Source organism: Schistocerca serialis, chromosome 9, assembly GCF_023864345.2.
Source record: "Schistocerca serialis cubense isolate TAMUIC-IGC-003099 chromosome 9, iqSchSeri2.2, whole genome shotgun sequence".
In the NCBI taxonomy this organism is placed as follows: Eukaryota; Metazoa; Arthropoda; class Insecta; order Orthoptera; family Acrididae; genus Schistocerca; species Schistocerca serialis.
Window position 1 is genome coordinate 272,994,140 of NC_064646.1, and position 19,001 is coordinate 273,013,140.

Genomic DNA, 19,001 nt, shown 5'->3' on the forward strand with positions numbered 1-19,001 from the left:
GATGAGGCTATAGATACAGCAATAAGGAATATCTCAGTAGGCAGTACAGTTGAAGAGGAATGGACATCTCTAATTTATATAAAAAAAGGGGGGGGGGGGGGGGGAAGCTAAGACGAAATGGTTGCAGGAAAAATGTGAAGACATTGAAAAAGAAATGATTGTCGGGAGGACAGACTTAGTATTCAGCAAAGTCAAAACAACCTTCAGTGACATTAAAAGCAAGGGTGATAACATTGAGAGTGCAATGAGAATTCCACTGTTAAATGCAGAGGAGAGAGTGGATAGGTGGAAAGAATACATTGAAAGCCTCTATATGGAGGAAGATTTGTCTGATGTGATAGAAGAAGAAACAGGAGTCAATTTAGAAGAGATAGGGGATCCAGTATTAGAATCAAAATTTAAAAGATCTTTGGAGGACTTCAGATCAAATAAGGCAGAAGGGATAGATAACATTTCATCAGAATTTATAAAACCATTGGGGGAAGTGGCAACAAAACAACTATTCACTTTGGTGTGTGGAATGTATGAGTCTGGCGACATACCGTCTGACTTTTGGAAAAGTATCATCCACACAATTCCGAAGATGGCAAGAGCTGACAAGTGCAAGAATTATCGCACAGTCAGCTTAACAGCGTTGCTTACAAGAATAATATGCAGAAGAATGGAAAAGAAAATTGAGGATTCGCTAGATGATGATCAGTTTGGCTTTAGGAAAGGTAAAGGCACGAGAGAGGTAATTCTGATGTTACGGGTAATAATGGAAGCAAGACTAAAGAAAAATAAAGACACGTTCGTAGGATTTGTTGACCTGGAAAAAGCATTCAACAATGTAAAATGGTGCAAGATGTTCGAAATTCTGAAAACAGTAGGGGTAAGCTGTAGGGAGATACAGGTCATATACAATATGTACAACAGCCAAGAGGGAATAGTAAGAGACGACAACCAAGAACAAAGTGCTCGTATTAAAAAGAGTGTAAGACAAGGATGTAGCCTTCGCCCCTACTGTTCACTCTGTAAGATGGAAATAAAAGAAAGGTTCAGGAGTGGAATTAAAATTCAAGGTGAAAGGATATCAATAATACGATTTGCTGATGACATTGCTATCCTGAATGAAAGTGAAGAAGAATTACATGATCTGCTGAACAGAATGAACAGTCTAATGAGTACAGAATATGAATTGAGAGTAAATCAAAGAAAAGCAAAGGTAATGAGAAGTAGTAGAAATGAGAACAGTGAGAAACTTAACATTAGGGTTGATGGTCACGAAGTAGGTGAAGTTAAGCAATTCTGCTACCTAGGGAGCAAAATAACCAATGACAGATGGAGCAAGGAGGACATCAAAAGCAGACTAGCAATGGCAAAAAGGGCATTCCTGGCCAAGAGAAGTCTACTAATAATAAATATCGGCCTTAATTTGAGGAAGAAATTTCTGAGAATGTACATCTGGAGTACAGCATTGTTTAGTAGTGAAACGTGGACTGTGGGAAACAGAAGAGAATTCGAAGCATTTGAGGTGTGTTGCTACAGACGAATGTTGAAAATTAGATGGACTGATAAGGTAAGGAATGAGGAGGTTATGTGCAGAATTGGAGAGGAAAGGAATATGTGGAAAACACTGTTAAGGAGAAGGGACAGGATGATAAGTCATCTGTTAAAACATCAGAGAATGACTTTCATGGTACTAGAGTGAGCTGTAGAGGGCAAAAACTGTAGAGGGAGACAGAGACTGGAATACATCCAGCAAATAATTGAGCATGTAGAGGTTTGCAAGTGCTACTCTGAGATGAAGTTAGCACAGGAGAGGAATTCGTGGCAGGCCCCATCAAACCAGTCAGAAGACTGATTTTTTTAAAAAAAAAAAAAAAAAAAAAAAAAAAAAAAAAAAAAAAAAAAAAAGTAACATGGACGCGCATGCTACATAGGAAAGTACAAGTACTTGATAACTCGATTCACTCGAAGTCTACTGACAAAAGAGACAAATGAATAGCTTGCGGGCTGACTGGCGGGGTTGATGCAGGTGGCCCTGCAAGGGGAGGTGGGCGTGTCCCGCACACCCTCATATGAATCCGCCACTGCCCTCCCTGGCCAAAGAAGTGCCCTCCTTCTTCAGCACCTGCCGGTGATTGGGCTTGCTCCTGGGATCCCTCTCCCCAGTGTCTCTCAGGCCGGAAGACTCCTTCCACCACTTGGCCACAAGCCACACCGTCTGTGCGCCTCAAGGTCACCCGCTCTCTTTTGGTTCCAGATCTTGCAGACACCTGTACTCCCTCTGTGCCCTGCCCCCCTCCACCTCCGAAAGAGAAGAAAAAAAAAAAGAAACATAAGTCCCAAGACAAGGTGCCCCTGGAGGTAGCATGTCCCCGCCGCATTCTGACATTGACATTTTATTTATGGAAGTCATCCCATCCATGTTGGCGACAACTGCTGATCGAGGGACATAACCTCCTACTTGGCTACTTTATGTCTAACTTGGACTTTCGCCACACGAACATCCAGTGGAATTGCAATGGATACTATAATCACCCACCGGAAATGCAACGTCTTGTCTTCTCTTATTCTGCGTTCTCTTGCACTTCAAGAAACGCATTTCTGTGATGACCACTCTCCAATATTTTGTGGTTATCAAGTGTTCTGTTCGGAACCGTGCCAGCCTCAGGGTAGCATCTGGTGGAGTCTGCACTTTGGTTTGTTCTGATGTCATTATTGAATGGATCCCCCTGTATATCAACTTGGAAGCAATAGTGGTTAGAGTGCAAATGAATCTGGCAATCACCATTTGCAATGTCTACCTCCCTCCAGGTAGGCCGCTTCCTTACGCTGAACTGTCTACCTTAATCCAGCAACTCCTGCCCCCATTTCTTCTCCTTGGGGGCTTCAATGCCCACTACCCACTGTGGGGGAGTGTCACTTCAATGGGTAGGGGTCTCCTAATTGACCAACTTATCACAGACCTCGGTTCGTGTCTCCTCAATGATGGTTCCCCTACCCCCTTCAGTGCCGCTCATGGCACCTTCTCTGCTATCAATCTCATGACTCCCCTGCCCTCATGGCTTCCCTACATTGGTCAACTCATGATGACCTTTGTGACAGTGACCACTTTCCGGTGATTCTATCGTTCCCTTGCTGTCGCCAGGCAGACAGGTCCCCACATCGGGCATTCCACAGGGCCTGTTGGCCTTTTGTAAATGTCTACTGTGCACTTCAACAGCTCCTCAAAATCCATTGATGTAGTCGTACAAGGTGTCTGCCACTATTCTTCATGCTGCTGGCACTGCTGTCCCCCTATCCACAGATCCCTCTCGTCATGACCAGTACCGTGGAGGACTGAGGATGTCGCTGTTGCTGTCCAGGACTGCCAACGGGCTCTGCAACAATTTAAGCAAAATCCTTCACAGACCAACCTCCCCGCTTTTAAGCGTCTCCATGCTAAGGCTCATTACCTTATTAAACGGAGTAAAAAGGAATGCTGGGAGCACTATGTTTCCTCCCTGGGGACGTAAGCCTCTTCATCGCAAGTTTGGTCCAAGCTCCATGGCCTTCTGGGTCACCAGCGACAGTCAATTGTCCAGCGTCTTAACCTCCAGGTTGCTCTGTGCACTGATCCATTGGTCCTCACGGAACACCTTGCAACACACTTTGCGACGGCATCGGCGTCCTTTCCCTATCCTACTACCTTTCTCTGGCAGAAACAGAGTTGAACAGACCCCACTCTGTTTCGTCCTGCACCACCCTGAGCCCTATAATGTGCCCTTCACTGAATGGGAATTGTTGCAGCCTCTTACCTCTTCCAAAGACACGGCCCCAAGCCCGGATTCCATCCACAACCAGATGATCCAACACCTGGGCGTACCCCAGGGCAGCATCTCCTCAGGGTCTTCAACCACTTTTGGTTCTCGGGTGCTTTTCCGTCACAATGGCAAGACAGTATAGTTATCCTCATCCTTAACCCCAGGAAGAACCCAAAGTCTCTTGATAACTACCACCCAATTAGCCTTACGAATGTACTTTGTAAACTGCTTGAGAGGATAGTCAGCTTCGGATTATGTTGGGTAGTCAAATCTTGGAGCCTTTTGTCCCCGTATCAGTGTGGCTTCTGGGCAGGACCCTCTCCAACTGACCATTTACTCAGATTGGAATCAGCCATCTGACAGGCCTTTACACACTGTCGGCACCTTGTCTAGCTCTTCTTTGACATACATAAGGCGTACAACGTGGCTTGGTGCCATCACATTTTAGTAACCCTCCATGACTGGTGCTTCCACGATCCCCTTCCGATTTTTATCTGTGCGAGTTTTTATCTCACCGGCTCTTCCGTGCTCAAGTTGGCACTTCCCTCAGCGGCCCTCAGATTCAGGAGAACGATATTCCACAGGGTTCTGTGCTAAGTGTCACACACTTCCTCATTGTCACCAGTTGTGGGCCTCTGGTTACCCCAGTGTTGTACGTTGGCGATTTTTGCATTTGGTACAGCTCCCACTCGGTAGCATCTGCTTAGTGCCAGCTCCAAGGCGGCATCCAATGGGCCTCTGCGTGGGCCACCTCCCATGGATTTCAGCTTTCTCCCTCCAGAATGCGGGTTATGCATTTTTGTCGTTGACCTACAGTACACCCCAGTCCAGAAATTTATTTAGGCCATCACCTCCTAGATGTTGTAGCACAATCCTGTTTCTTGGGCCTTATTTTTTATAACAAGCTGACAGGGCTGCCCCACATTCGCCACCTGTAGACTACATGTAGCCCGGACTAGATTATGGTAGTCAGGTTTATGGCTCAGCAACTCCTTCCACTTTGAAACTGCTTGACCCTGTCTATCATTGTGGGGTGCATCTGGCTATTGTGTTTCACATTAGTCCTGTTGATAGTCTCCTCACCGAAGTGGGGATTTCCCCTCTACACATACGACGGAGCCAACTCCTTGTTTCTTACACAATCACCATTCGCCAATTCCCTGACCATCCTGTGTACCCTTTGCTCTTTGCCAACCACGGATGTCTCCCTCCTAAGACCCGCCCTTGGGTGGGATTGACGGTTGGCCTGTGTCTCACTTCCCCCTGTCGGATCTCCACTCACTGGACCCTATGTCTTTCCTCCGGTACTGCCACCCTCTTGGATGGTGCCTAGACCACCGAATAGGACTGGCTTTGAACACCATTTATTGCTGGGATAATGTAGTGTATTCACAGCAGAGCTTCTAGCAATTCACAGGGCCCTCCTTTTTATTTCTCAGGCCTCCCTCTACAGCGTTTTAATTTGTTCAGACTCCATGAGCAGCCTGCAGGCTCTCGACCGATGCTCCTCTCATCACCCTTTGGTCTGTACTATCCATGACCTCTCTGCCCTTGAGCGTGCCGCCTGTTAGTTGTCTTTCTCTGAGTCCCAAGTCATGTAGGCATCCCAGGGAAAGAACTGGCTGACCATTTGGCTAGAGAAGAAGATACTTACCTCCGTTTCCTTTCATGATGCTGATATGCAGATCTGTGTCAAATCTCTCTTTGCACAAAAGTGGAATGCAATCTAGAGCACTACTGCTCATAGTAATAAACTCCACACGATCAAGGAGTCTACTGCAGTTTGGCACTCTTACTTCTGCTCCTCTCAGGAGTAGTCCACTGTTTTATGCCGTTTACACATTGACCATACCCGGCTCACCCATTGTTTCCTCCTATGTAACAACCCACCCGCACAGTGTGGTTGTGGAGCCAGGCTGACAATATCTCACATATTGGTGGAATGTCCCCTTCATTTGTCCCTTCATGCTAAGTATCATCTTCCAGATCCCTTAAATTTAATATTAGCAGACAATTCACGGATGGTTGAACTGGTCTTCAGTTTCCTCTGTGAAAGTGGTTTTTATTTCCAGATATAAGGTTCTACTTTAGTCTTGGAGCAGGGACAGGTTGGTTGTGGTTGGAACTGCTTTTGCAGTCTTCTCGGTCTGTTACCACTTCTTTTCCAGTTTTTAGATTTGGTCTCACCTTTTATGCCTTTACTGTGTGTCTTTAATGTTTATTATTTTATAATTTGACTCCCCTGGCTGGATCTGTCCACTGTTAGTGGACCCTCTTTCTTCTGTGACTAACTTCAGAATTGCGGGACTGATGACCTCGCCATTTGGTCCCATAACCCCTCTCAATTAATCAGTCAATCAACCAATTCTCCTTTCTATGGAAGTCTGTCCGTCAAAGAGGATTTGTTTAAAAGTCTTTAAATTAATGATTGTATAGAGCTTGCAAGTTGGAGCTTCTAGAGTCCAAAGAAATGTCTCGTAAGCATGCACAAATATTTTAAAATGTGAAACCATAAGATGGAGAATAATTTATGCAATGCACTCCTTGTTTATGCTGCTGAGAATTGGTATATTGGCTTATTATTCTCACCTGAAATCAGAAAATGCCTTTCAATTAAAGATGGCGGTCTCGCAACACTGCCTTCTGTCTTAAGCAGTAATACATTTGTCCATATTCATTAAGATCAGAAGCTAGACTATATCTTTTCACAGTAATTAACATCAAACCAAAGCTCTCTTAGTTCAAGGAATAGAGAGAGCGTCAGCGATAGTGCTGCTTTCTCGCAGACAGTTGCACGCATGCGCTACAAATAATATCTTGTTTGGCCACGCATCTTTTGCTGTCGTGTGACACGAACCAGGTTGCCTGCACATGCGATGCAGGTTGTGGGCTGTACCAGATACAGAAAAAGAAATGAAAGCCTACTATAACAGTTCAAGTCAGGGCCAGTTATAGTCATGGCAGTGTTTGTCTGCTGCTCATAGGTAGGTAAAACATGTTTCTTGTAGCCAATAGGATGATACTTTCAAGTAACCAATGAAAGAGGAGAAAACGAATTTCTAGTTCCAAAGTAGAAACAATTTTCTTCTCAGCTGTTGTCATAAATATTTGATTGTTTTTTCCTTAACATGTCATTAATTGCGATGTTGTGGTTAGGTTGGGACCAAATACCACAGCTTAAATTGCTGCAAGTGAAATGGGCAGCAATTAAATGTATTATTTTCACTGTCACAAATATTTGCCTGTTTTTTACAATTATGTCTCAAGGTGGTGGGTATCGGTTGTTCTCAGAAAAAGCAATCTTTTGGCAAAAAAATTTTTAAAAAATGAAATGTATTAAAAATGTTTATTTTCTTAAAAATGATACAATAATACTTGTTATGAAACTGCGTAATTTTCCCAGTTCAATAAAACATATTGCAGCAGAAAAAATTGTAAAGATTGTCCACGTCCACAGATGTGACAGTATAGGTCCATGGACACGAAATTTTGGGACACTGACATGATTATAAATTAGATAATTGCTTGTACTTTCTTTGGTAAATAAAAATGAGCTTAAATTTCAGTTACAAACTTATTAGTCTATTTGTAACCACAGTTGAGTTTATATTTAAGCACTATTAAAGCAATAAATTATTTTCCATTCCATTGTTATAGCTGAACCTAAAAATATTGCTCTTGTAACTTGTGGTAAAGACTTTTTCCCTTGTGCAATTTTGTTCACCGTTTTCTGTGGTGTACCTTCTGTCTCCTGGAGAAGCCTTTAATACTTCTTGTACTTCTCCATTTTCTTTTTTTTGCTCTTTCTCTGATTTCATAATTTTACTTTTTGGACCATCTACTTTTCTTCTCCTCATTTTCTTTCTCACATCTCTCCTTACAGACATTCCTTCTTTACTTGTTCCACAAAAATCTTGTTTACTCTTCGTCCAGAAAGATCATGTTCATGTGGTTCTGGACTGTAAGGTGAGATTTGTATATTCTTCTGCATCTCCAGGTCTTTTTTCCTTGTTTTCAGGGTGTTTGTAGTCCTGTTTCTCCATTCTCTTCTGATCTTTCTTCTCTCTCTATTTTCTATGTCAGATATTTTGTTTTTGCAGGTTTTTCCTTTCTCTCGTCTTCTGTATCACATGTTTTTGTGGGTAATTTTTAATCCTTTCCCCTTCTCTCCTCATACCGAGGCACTTACGCTTGTTTCTTTTATGGGTATGACTTGTATTTATTCCAGAAATTTGATTAATTGTATTTTAAACTTTTAAGCTAAACTAATTTTGCATTCAGAAGTCTCACATCCCGTGAAAACAATGCTTTTACTGAATACCCTAAAGACTGAAATTTGAAAGTTTATGAATTATAAGTATCTTTTTACCCCTATTAATAACATCAAATGTAACAATCACAGCAGCATTTTCTTCCTTGTTTTGTGAGATACCTGTCTAAAATGTACACATGGATAGGTCCCACTTAAATATTTTCAATATGATGGTTTTTATTTGATAATATGTAATAAAATAATGCAGTCCTACATCGTATGCAAAGTAAATAAAGTGTAGTGAAAAAATTAGCTCTTACAATGACTTATTACAATTAAGCATATTTAGTTATAGTATAAGGTAATGTATTACACTCAGAAATTATGGATTATAAAGTAAGAAAAAGTGCAAAGTTTTGTAGCCTGACTTAATGTTTGTTACATTCATCAACATGAATGAATTGCAGTGCAATAAAGCGGCTGGGGTGGATGAAATTAAGTCGGAACTCATCAAATACAGTGGAATGTCAGGTCTTAAATGGCTACACAGGATAATTGAAATGGCCTGGGAGTCGGGACAGTTCCATCAGACTGGACAAAAGCAGTAATTACACCAATCTTTAAACATGGTAACAGAAAAGATTGTAACAACTACAGAGGTATCTCTTTAATCAGCGTTGTGGGTAAAATCTTCTCAGATATTGTTGAAAGGAAAGTGCGAGTATTAGTTGAGGACCAATTGGATGAAAATCAGTGTGGGTTTAGGCCTCTTAGAGGTTGTCAGGACCAGATCTTTAGCTTACGGCAAATAATGGAGAAGTGTTATGAGTGGAACAGGGAATTGTATCTATGCTTTATAGATCTAGAAAAGGCATATGACCGGGTTCCTAGGAGGAAGTTATTGTCTGTTCTACAAGATTATGGAATAAGAGGCAAACTTTTGCAAGCAATTAAAGGTCTTTACATGGATAGCCAGGCAGCAGTTAGAGTTGACGGTAAATTGAGTTCATGGTTCAGAGTAGTTTCAGGGGTAAGACAAGGCTGCAACCTGTCTCCACTGTTGTTCATATTATTTATGGATCATATGTTGAAAGCAATAGACTGGCTGGGTGAAATTAAGATATGTGAACACAAAATAAGCAGTCTTGCATATGCGGATGACTTAGTTGTGATGGCAGATTCCATTGAAAGTTTGCAAAGTAATATTTCAGAGCTAGATCAGAAATGTAAGGACTATGGTATGAATATTAGCGTCTCCAAAATGAAAGTAATGTCAGTGGGAAAGAAATATAAACGGATTGAGTGCCAAATAGGAGGAACAAAGTTAGAACAGGTGGACGGTTTCAAGTACTTAGGATGCATATTCTCACAGGATGGCAACATAGTGAAAGAACTGGAAGCGAGGTGTAGCAAAGCTAATGCAGTGAGCGCTCAGTTACGATCTACTCTCTTCTGCAAGAAGGAAGTCGGTACCAAGACTAAGTTATCTGTGCACCGTTCAATCTTTCGACCAACTTTGTTGTATGGGAGCGAAAGCTGGGTGGATTCAGGTTACCTTATCAATAAGGCTGAGGTTACGGATATGAAAGTAGCTAGGATGATTGCAGGTACTAGTAGATGGGAACAATGGCAGGAGGGTGTCCACAATGAGGAAATCAAAGAAAAACTGGGAATGAACTCTATAGATGTAGCAGTCAGGGCGAACAGGCTTAGATGGTGGGGTCATGTTACACGCATGGGAGAAGCAAGGTTACCCAAGAGACTCATGGGTTCAGCAGTAGAGGGTAGGAGGAGTCGGGGCAGACCGAGGAGAAGGTACCTGGATTCGGTTAAGAATGATTTTGAAGTAATCGGTTTAACATCAGAAGAGGCACCAATGTTAGCACTGAATAGGGGATCATGGAGGAACTGTATAAGGGGGGCTATGCTCCAGACTGAACGCTGAAAGGCATAATCAGTCTTAAATGATGATGATGATGATGATGATGATGATGATGATCAACATGAATGTCATACCTGTGGACACACCATATCGATGGATGTGATGTCTACGGGCATGAAAGATTTTCCAAATGTTGAATTAAACAGTTACAGTAAATTTATAAATAATATGTTATATAATTAATTTAAACGTATTAACAATACCTTTGATTCATAAATGATTACATGTTATTTTACATCTAAACGTAAAGTGGTCATGGGCGCAGATGTGACACAATGAAGATAACCATGGACAAAAATTTGCCTTAATAGCAACCTTTCCTCTCCCAAGCAAATCATCAACTACATACAGTAATGTCTTTTGACAAAATTGCTGCTTGCTAGTCTTCGTCAATATTATAAAAATACTACTGCTGCCCTCTGGTGTGACTATAGCAATTACCATTTGTGTCTGTGAACACGACATAAAATTTGGGACATGAGTTTAGAATATTGTAAAACGTAGTCCCTTTTGCAGTTTCTGTTTAAGTTAAAGTATGTATGTTAGAAAATAATATTTACTTAAGAAATCTATTTTGAACTCGTTACAACTGAGCATACTGGAGCTGGGGTAGTCTATTCTGTGGTCAGTTTTTAAAATTACATCATAAAATTTTTGTCAGTATAGTATGTTACAATATATATCTTAATAATTTTTATATAGATTTAATAGCCTGTAAAGATTTCTGCTTCACGTATTGTGCTGGGACAAGAAAGATTTCTTTTTGTAGTAATGACCCTTACATTGGAATGTTCGGTTGTGAGTTGGCAAAGCCAAGGCTTTGGGAGCTGAAAGGTGGTGACAAACTTAACTGTACATTAGCTCGAGTTTTGGGCTAGGTTGGAATGTAGGCCTAACTGTTTGGTTGTGAGTTGGCAAAGCGAACAAATAAAAAAACTTGGTCGTGACAACAGTCTGATCACTGGCTTAGCTCGACACCTAGGTTCAGTTGCAGTACATCAGTTTTACTTGCAAGCATTAAATTTATACACTTCATTGTCACATATATTTGTTTCTTCTGAATATTTCATGAATTATGAGTTTATGGTTAGGTAGTGATCTAACAGTACAGCTTAAATTAAGTTAATAAAATATTTGCCTGTTTCTTGTGAATGTGTAAAGGTTTCAGAGGTTGTGAGATAATGATGGGAGAATGCCACAGTATTCCTTCGAAAGATTTTGTCTCCTGCTCTCCCGTTGGCTGCATAGACAAAGGAGCAAACAGACCCATTTCCTTCCCATCATACCTCATTGTGAGCATTGGCAACATTGCTGCACAGAACACATAAGTACAACACCGGCCCTGATGTAGACTTTTATATGATATCTACACTTGACATGATAACTAGACTTTTATGAGATGTCTAGATATTTATATGATAACCACAATGACAGACCTCTAAATCCATGTTACATGTACAGATTTCTCACACAAGCAGACTTTTACATTTTTTTATGTTTTTAACTACCCTGTTTCAGCCTCATATTTTAGTGCGTTGAAAATGTTTTTTGGAGTTAAGACAATCTAGTCTCTTCAGAAATGGAATCTTATTGTACCTTCAACTGTGTAGCTCATAGCAGTATATGAACGGATGCAACCAAATATGATCACTTAGTGCGCTGTTGGGACACACTGTTTAACGGATTACATTTTTTCTACATAAATGTAGATCATAAAAGTTTATCTTTTAAATCCCCTTATAATGTTATGGCCTGTTTTTATTTTTGCACATTTCAGTTGGTCAAGGAATGGACATAAGCTGCTTAGTGCTTCAACAGACAATAATGTTTGCACCTGGGATGTTCTGTCTGGAGAATGTGACCAGAAGTATCGTTTTCCGTCACCAATCCTCAAGGTAAGGAAAACAAAGAGTACTCTCATTGTTTTAATGACTGATGGAGAGTGCCGTCCTCTCAGCTGCTCCTGGTGCAAAAATAGCTAGAGCCTGGCTGATATATGCATGTGTTTGAAAACACTGTTGAATCTGGACCTAAATTTTAGGAATTTTTCAGCAGGATGAAAAGAGAACAGAAAAAGGAAAGAATGTTCACTCTAAGATGACAAAAACTATGCACGATGGAGGAACTATCGGAATGAGACAGAAACCAGGAGATGTGATGTACATTTACAGACAAACAAATGATTAAAATTTGAGAAAAATTGGATGAGAGGAAGAGCTTCAGAAATTGAGTAATTAGTCATTAATGTATTGGTCCATCTGTTGCCCTTATGCAGCTACTAATTCGGCGTAGCATTAATTGACAGTTGTTGGATGTCCTCTTGAGGAATGTTGTGCCCAATTCTGTCCACTTGCCACGTTAGATCGTCAAAATCCAAGGTGGTTGGAGGACCCTGCTCATGCTGCTCTAACAGGGTGTATACGCGCCGAGAAATCCAGGAAAAACCTGGGGAATTTTTTCATCTGGGACAAACCTGGGAATTTTTTAGAAATCCAGGAGGTTTTCATTGTTTTGCTTTTCAGTTAATTTTTTTAACTTTGACTGGTAATAACCAATAATCTAACAAAGACTTACTGTAACCTGCTGCTGGGGAATACTACTGCAGCAATGAAACATAAAAAAGAGAAAATAACGAAAGTAAAACTTAGGTTACAAGGGAAATGCACCGTATACAACAACAGGACACAGTGTTCACACAAGTGGCTGCCAACAGCAAAATGTGTCAAAGGCCTGAGGATGAAGACTATGCAATGCTTCATAAAACAAAATGCTTCTGATGAGCTTGACATCACAACTTTTTACATCAGATTTATTTGATTAGTTGGCAGCAGGCTCATGCGCATGTGCAGTTGAGATGCATAGGAGCAGTGCCTTCTCTCATTTCTAGCTATATGAAGTGTGGCTGTTAGCTATATAAGCAATAGCAGCAAGCAGCCGGATGCTCCCCGAAAATCTTTTCTGTTGTGCCCAAGCTACCAGAATCTGCAGAGCAGTCTTGAGTTGTAGTGCGAAGGGGGATAGTCTCACGTGACCCATATTTACATTCAGTGATTTTGTTGATTTCTCTCCGATTACAGCTCTCACGTCAAATGAAAACAAAATTGATTCTGTGGCTTGGAGCTGTCAAGTGAATTAAAATACATCCACATGATTACGGAAGGCTAAAATACATTATTAGTTTCAGTTTTCAGATTTTATTTTATTTCCACCTTTTTAACAGTCAAGCATTAATCGCCTTGCGGAACAATGAAAAATTTTTTTGTCAGTTTGCTAAAGAAATTTGGTTACAGAATGTATATACAGCCACTACGGTTCTGTAATTAAATAGCATATGGTTGCTGGATCACAGCCAGTAAATTTTCAAAATTTAAAGAAATTTGGCTTTTAATAATCTTTCCTGCTGAGGCAGTCAATTTACTTGAAAAAAAGTGTTTCATTCCTCATTATTGGCTAGTTTCAACTGTTCACTGAATTTCAACTGCATGTTTTCATTTTCTGGTATGTTTGGCGTTATGACATAATAAAGATGCAAACATCAGATACAGTGCTGGTACTCTAAGAAAATTTAAATCTCGAAAACCGCACTGAAAAGCCCAATATCAGGTTGAAGCGTACTTCATTTTGTATCTGGACACACGAATCTGTATTTTAAACCAAATTATGCATTTTAATGTGGTTTACGGAATTCTGATGCTCTTGGAGTATCCTAGAGGATACTCTTGTTTGTTTTATGACATAATTTAAGATCTCTTTAATGTTTTACATTTATGAATATATGGGCTTCCTATGTCATTGTAGCTGTACACACACAATAACGCCTGTTTTCTGGCACTCTCTGGCAACTGCTGAAATGTACTATTTCTGGCAGATCGCTGGAAGATATTGTGAATGGTGATTTGAAAAGCATTACTTTCAAAGTAAATTTCCTTTTACGTGCGAGAATGTGCAATGAATTTCTTAAATCACAGAGTGTTAGACTCTCATTTAAAAATACACACATTGAGGATGAGCCATTTAAGAGAATTTTAAGCCCAGAAATCAGACATTTATGTCATTATTTAAAATTTTACTGGCACAGTTGGTCACTGTATCATACAGTGGAACACATGCAAAAAAAAAAAAAAAAAAAAAAAAAAAAAAAGAAGAAGAAAAAGACCGCTATTATATGTAAAGGCTTTGCTTTTCTTACAGCTAAACTACATATACGAATTTAAACCATTAATTTTTCCTATTTGTGTGTTCACATTACTTAACTGTGATGCTGCTATTGGCTGATGACATCACATGTCCTATGCCCTGAATATCTACTGTCATCAGCAGGCAAGATCACGCGACATGAGCTATAACTAGTTTACAAAAGTGCATCACAATCTTGATTTCAGTGCTTTGGAAACGTAAACATGCTGTGTCAGGTGGAATTCAAATTCATACTTTCATAATACGAAAATATGCAGCATACATGTTCCTGCACATCAAAGATCTTTCCAAAACATGTTTTTTTGTTTGCATTTTGTTTTGTAAAGTGCTGGAAGTTCTACACCAGTGTATGAAACCATAACCTTTCAAAGAATTGATAAGTTCTGCAGTTCCACGGGAAAGCATACTGTCACTTAACACGGAAAAAGTATATTTTCACCTGGAAAAAGTGAATCTTTAATTAGGAAATTCGGGATTTTTTCCCCCCACATATACACCCTGTCTGAACATTCTCTATTGGAGAGAGATCAGGCGACCTTGATGGTCAAGGTAGGGTTTGCCAAGCTGTAGAAAAACAGCTGTAGAAGACAAGCTGTTGAAAGTCTTGCTGTGTGCGGGTGGGCTTTATCTGGCTGAAATGTAAGCCTAGGACGGCTTGCCAAGAAAGACAACAAAATGGAATGTAGAATGTCGTTCACATACCGTTGTGCTGTAAGGGTGCTATGGATGACAACCAAAGGGGTCCTGGTATGAAGTAAAATTTCACCCCAAACCATCACTCTTGGTTGTTAGTCCGTATGTTGGGCAATAGTCAGGTTGGTATCTGTAGCATCTCTAGACATGTCTTTACTGGTCATCGGGGCTCAATTCGAAGCAATCACAGAAGACAATTCTACTCCAGTCAATGAGATTCCAGGCCGAAGGCATGTCTGGAAACATTCTGGACAGCAGTGGGACATTAACCTGACTGTTGTCCGCCATACGACACATCTAATGGAAGTGATGGTCTGCGGTGGTTGTACTGGGTGGACAAAACATTCGGTGGTGGTGGTGGGGTCTTTTATATGCTTCTTATGTTTTTGTTCTTCCTCTTTTCTTATATACCTTTTGGCTTTGCTTCCCTTATTCTCCACCTCACTTCTTACTCATTTTGCTTTTATCCTCCTCTGCTTTTACTTTCTCATCTCTTATGTTCATCTCCCTTCCTTGGTGATTTTCAGTTTCTTTTTCCTTTGACTTCATACACATTTGCTTCTTCCCGCACGTATCATCAAAGCCACTCTTCATTTCTTTTGTCTGTCAACTCAGGAAGACATTAAAAAAATGCTATGGAGTGACTGCTACCTGATTATTTGAATTGCTAGAACTGTTGTAAGCTAAGGTACCTTGTGACTACACTTCCAGTTGATGCTGTGGCAACACCTTTTTATTGTTCACCAATAACAGCTCGTGCAAGGTGCATCTGAAAAGTTTGGTGAATGGTCTCAGAAAATGATACCTTTAAAGGCTTGCAAGGTAATCACCATTAGCTACAACACTCTCTTGTCATCAGTCGTAAAGCTGGTGGAAACAGTCAGCAAATGCTTCTTGTGAAATCACTCAAAGCACCATGATCACATGTTGTTGTATATCCCTAATGTCTGCGAAGGTTTTTTTTTAAGCCGAGGAAACAACAAGATGTCTGTTGGCACCAAATCTAAAAAGTAAGGAGGGTGCTGAAATACAGTCTCTGTACATTGAGCAAAAAAGTTGTACACGCGGATTGCGGGCAGGTGTTTTTGAGGAAGAATTTCAACTGTTCACTTCGGTACAGTTCTAGCTGAGCCACTGGTTGTGTCGCAGCAGCCGTTTCAAAACTCCCTTGTAAACTCTTACATTGATAGTTTGACTGCTGGGTACATTCCTGATGGATCAAGCCCTTGCTGTCAAGAAAAGCAATCAACATCGTCTTAATTACCAATTTTGGAAGGGGGGAAGACAGTGATCACCATGCTATTGACTGATGCTTGGTCTCTGGATCATATTGGTAGCACCCTCTCTCATTGCTTGTAATAGTGATTTTGATAAAATGTGGATTCCAATCAACCTTAAATTTCTTGACTGTTTATGTATTTATCAGGCACAGTTCCAAGTTTTATTAAATGTCTAGTGAATAGTGCTGCTGTTTGTGTTGTGACAGACATAATTGGCCATTTGTCCAGAAAGATGTTTCTGTAACAAATCTACTCCATTCACAAAGAGACATAAAGGATGTGCAATAGACCTTACTTACATGTAGTAGTTGCAACTCCCACAGCATTCCTAGCCTTTGGAGAATAGGTTCTCTCTACACAGAGTAAAGAGGAATTAATAGCTGGAGGTCATATATGTAGTAGATTACCAAAATCCAAACTAGGAGGGTCCACAAACTGTACATTGCCCTGCTTGACTGAAGTACTTAACATGGTGAAGTATCACACCATGTGGAAATTAGTGTGGTTCTGTGGTCATTTAAAATTGCTCTACTTCTGAACTCTGTGCAGAAGATGGAGAATATCTAACCAAACAAAATTATAATTCTTCATGGGCATATTGCATTCCACATAATTGCTCACCTGTCTACACACTGACTTAATAAACTTCTGCATGACACTCCTGTTTCTAGGAATGGCCTTGTTCAATAGCGGGTTGCAAAAGATGTATCTGATGCAAAAAATGGAGCAGATATGCATCTTAGCTTGGTTTCTAAAGTGTGATTGAGAGGACAGAGTATTACACTAAAACAAACTTATTGAGTGATGTGGCACATTAAAAGTTGAGAAGACTTCAAGGCTTTCAACTTCCTATTATTTTTCATTGCAGGAAGTCTGTTTATATAAACAATCTACTGTTGCATTGTAGAGTCTGCTTTTTATACATTTATTGACCACTCACCATTTCATCTTTAACCTATATGGTTTCTGACCTCTCTGTCATGGCTTACGTCCCATCTAAGAGAACAGTGCTATATTTTTCATTTGTATTGCTGCTGCAGTAGAATTTTTTTGTTTCATGGTTTGTAGAAATGGATAGAATGGCTTGTCATTCATATATCACAACTTGGAATTTGTAAATTATAAATTGGAAAACATCAAATTTTTAATAGTTGAATATATTGTAAGGGGGGAGGAGGCAGGCAGAAGAATGAAACAGATAACATTTTGAAAAATAATATGAGAGCAGAAGAGAAACCAAACTCAGTACTCTTATCCACTTAGAAATACATACACATAGTGTAGAGTCCCAGAGTAAAATAACAGAACAAGTCGCCCATGGCTCAGTCATCCCTCAGCCTCAGGCCCAAGATATTATGGGCCCAGCCTGAGTTTAGCGATGCTCTTAACAGAGCAGTGACCATAGCGGATTGCAATCTGCTAGAGCTGACTCCATCGAAGGCCCATCCAATCCTCCAACTATGATGATAACAGCAGAGGAGAAGATTTTGGCTAAACAAGAAGAGATGGAGGTGACAGATCCATTCAACTCTAGCACGCCAGAGGGCACTAAAAGCTCCAGCTTATTCAAGCGACAACTGCTGCCATCATGGTGGAGTTGGAGGATGCTTACCAACGATAGAAACTGTCAGAGAATGGTGGACTGAGCAGTTTTTTGATAGCAAGCAATGTGGGAAGAAATGCCACAAACGTCTGGAGCGCACAGAGCCACCAGAAGGTGAGGCTACAGGAGGGCAGGATGAAGCAGACTGAAGAGTTTCTCTTCACCAAGGAACATAAAAAACATTGCAAATGCCAGGTGAATGCAGCATCAGAAGAAGATGGCGACAGGAGGAAGAAATCTACCACAAGCATTCCACACACAAGCAGGGGACACAAATTGAAAGTTATGGACCAGAGAGGCTAGTCAGCTTTAGCGGCTAAGCATGCAAAAATTGACTGCCTATCGAGGATGGAGAGTAGTGTTGAGTCGCAACACTATGGCCCAGGTGATGCTTTTGCAGTCCTTGACAAAGACGATGCATTAGTTACTGCAGGTGATGTAATTCGCACAGCCAGCAACCTGCCATGCGGAAGGAGCAGAGTCCACAACAGGTATTCAGGTAGACAAGTACCAAAGATTTCTGGAGACTGTGTCACAATAGGTCAAGGAAACCTTTACTGTGAAATCTGCTGGGAAAGACTGGGTGGATCAACATCCACAACTGTGATGATGATGATGATGATGATGACTAAAGCCACATGACGGGTGAAGCGGCTGTAACCAGAGGCCATTTTATGATTATGGCATGCACATAGAAAGGTAATCAAGGCTGAACTTTGCAACCTGATCACCTTAAAGAAGAGCTGGAGGATCTCGAATTGCACATGAAATCTCCAAACAGAGCCAAGGCTGGATATATCCACCTTGATGTCACCACAGACAACTTCAAAAATCAGACATTGTTCAGACTGTACCTGGTGACTAAGATTGCAGTCACTAAGGAGAAAGAAATTTGTTTGTGAAAGACTCCAGTATATCCTTGTCTATACTACGCTGAAACACTGTAATTGATCATGGCAATTTTTGCTTTTAAAGATTCTCTTGATTGCAATTTTGTAAAATTTGTAATTTCAGTTTCAGTAGGCATCAACTTAAAATTCACAGAGCAATCACAACATGTTTATCATTGTTCTGATGGACTTTCATTTCATAATGTACTCACAGTAGTATTAAAAATTCTCTCGAGGCAATGTGTTCATTGTTGAAGAAACCATCATAGCTGACCTTTCCCCTACTGATCAACACCCATACACACAAAGATGTACGATTTTAAGATCAGTGCAGAAACATTTGCAATGTAAAAATA

The 19,001-nt window shown here is 40.5% G+C and overlaps 1 protein-coding gene across 1 annotated transcript in view; it reads left to right on the forward strand.

The window, feature by feature from the left end:
* The window catches only part of LOC126418688 (retinoblastoma-binding protein 5 homolog), a 71,828-nt gene that overhangs the window by 14,262 nt on the left and 38,565 nt on the right, over nucleotides 1-19,001 (forward strand). The window contains exon 4 of the mRNA XM_050085581.1: nucleotides 11,760-11,877. Coding sequence (XP_049941538.1) covers nucleotides 11,760-11,877 — 118 coding nt within the window. The remainder of the gene's footprint in view (nucleotides 1-11,759; nucleotides 11,878-19,001) is intronic.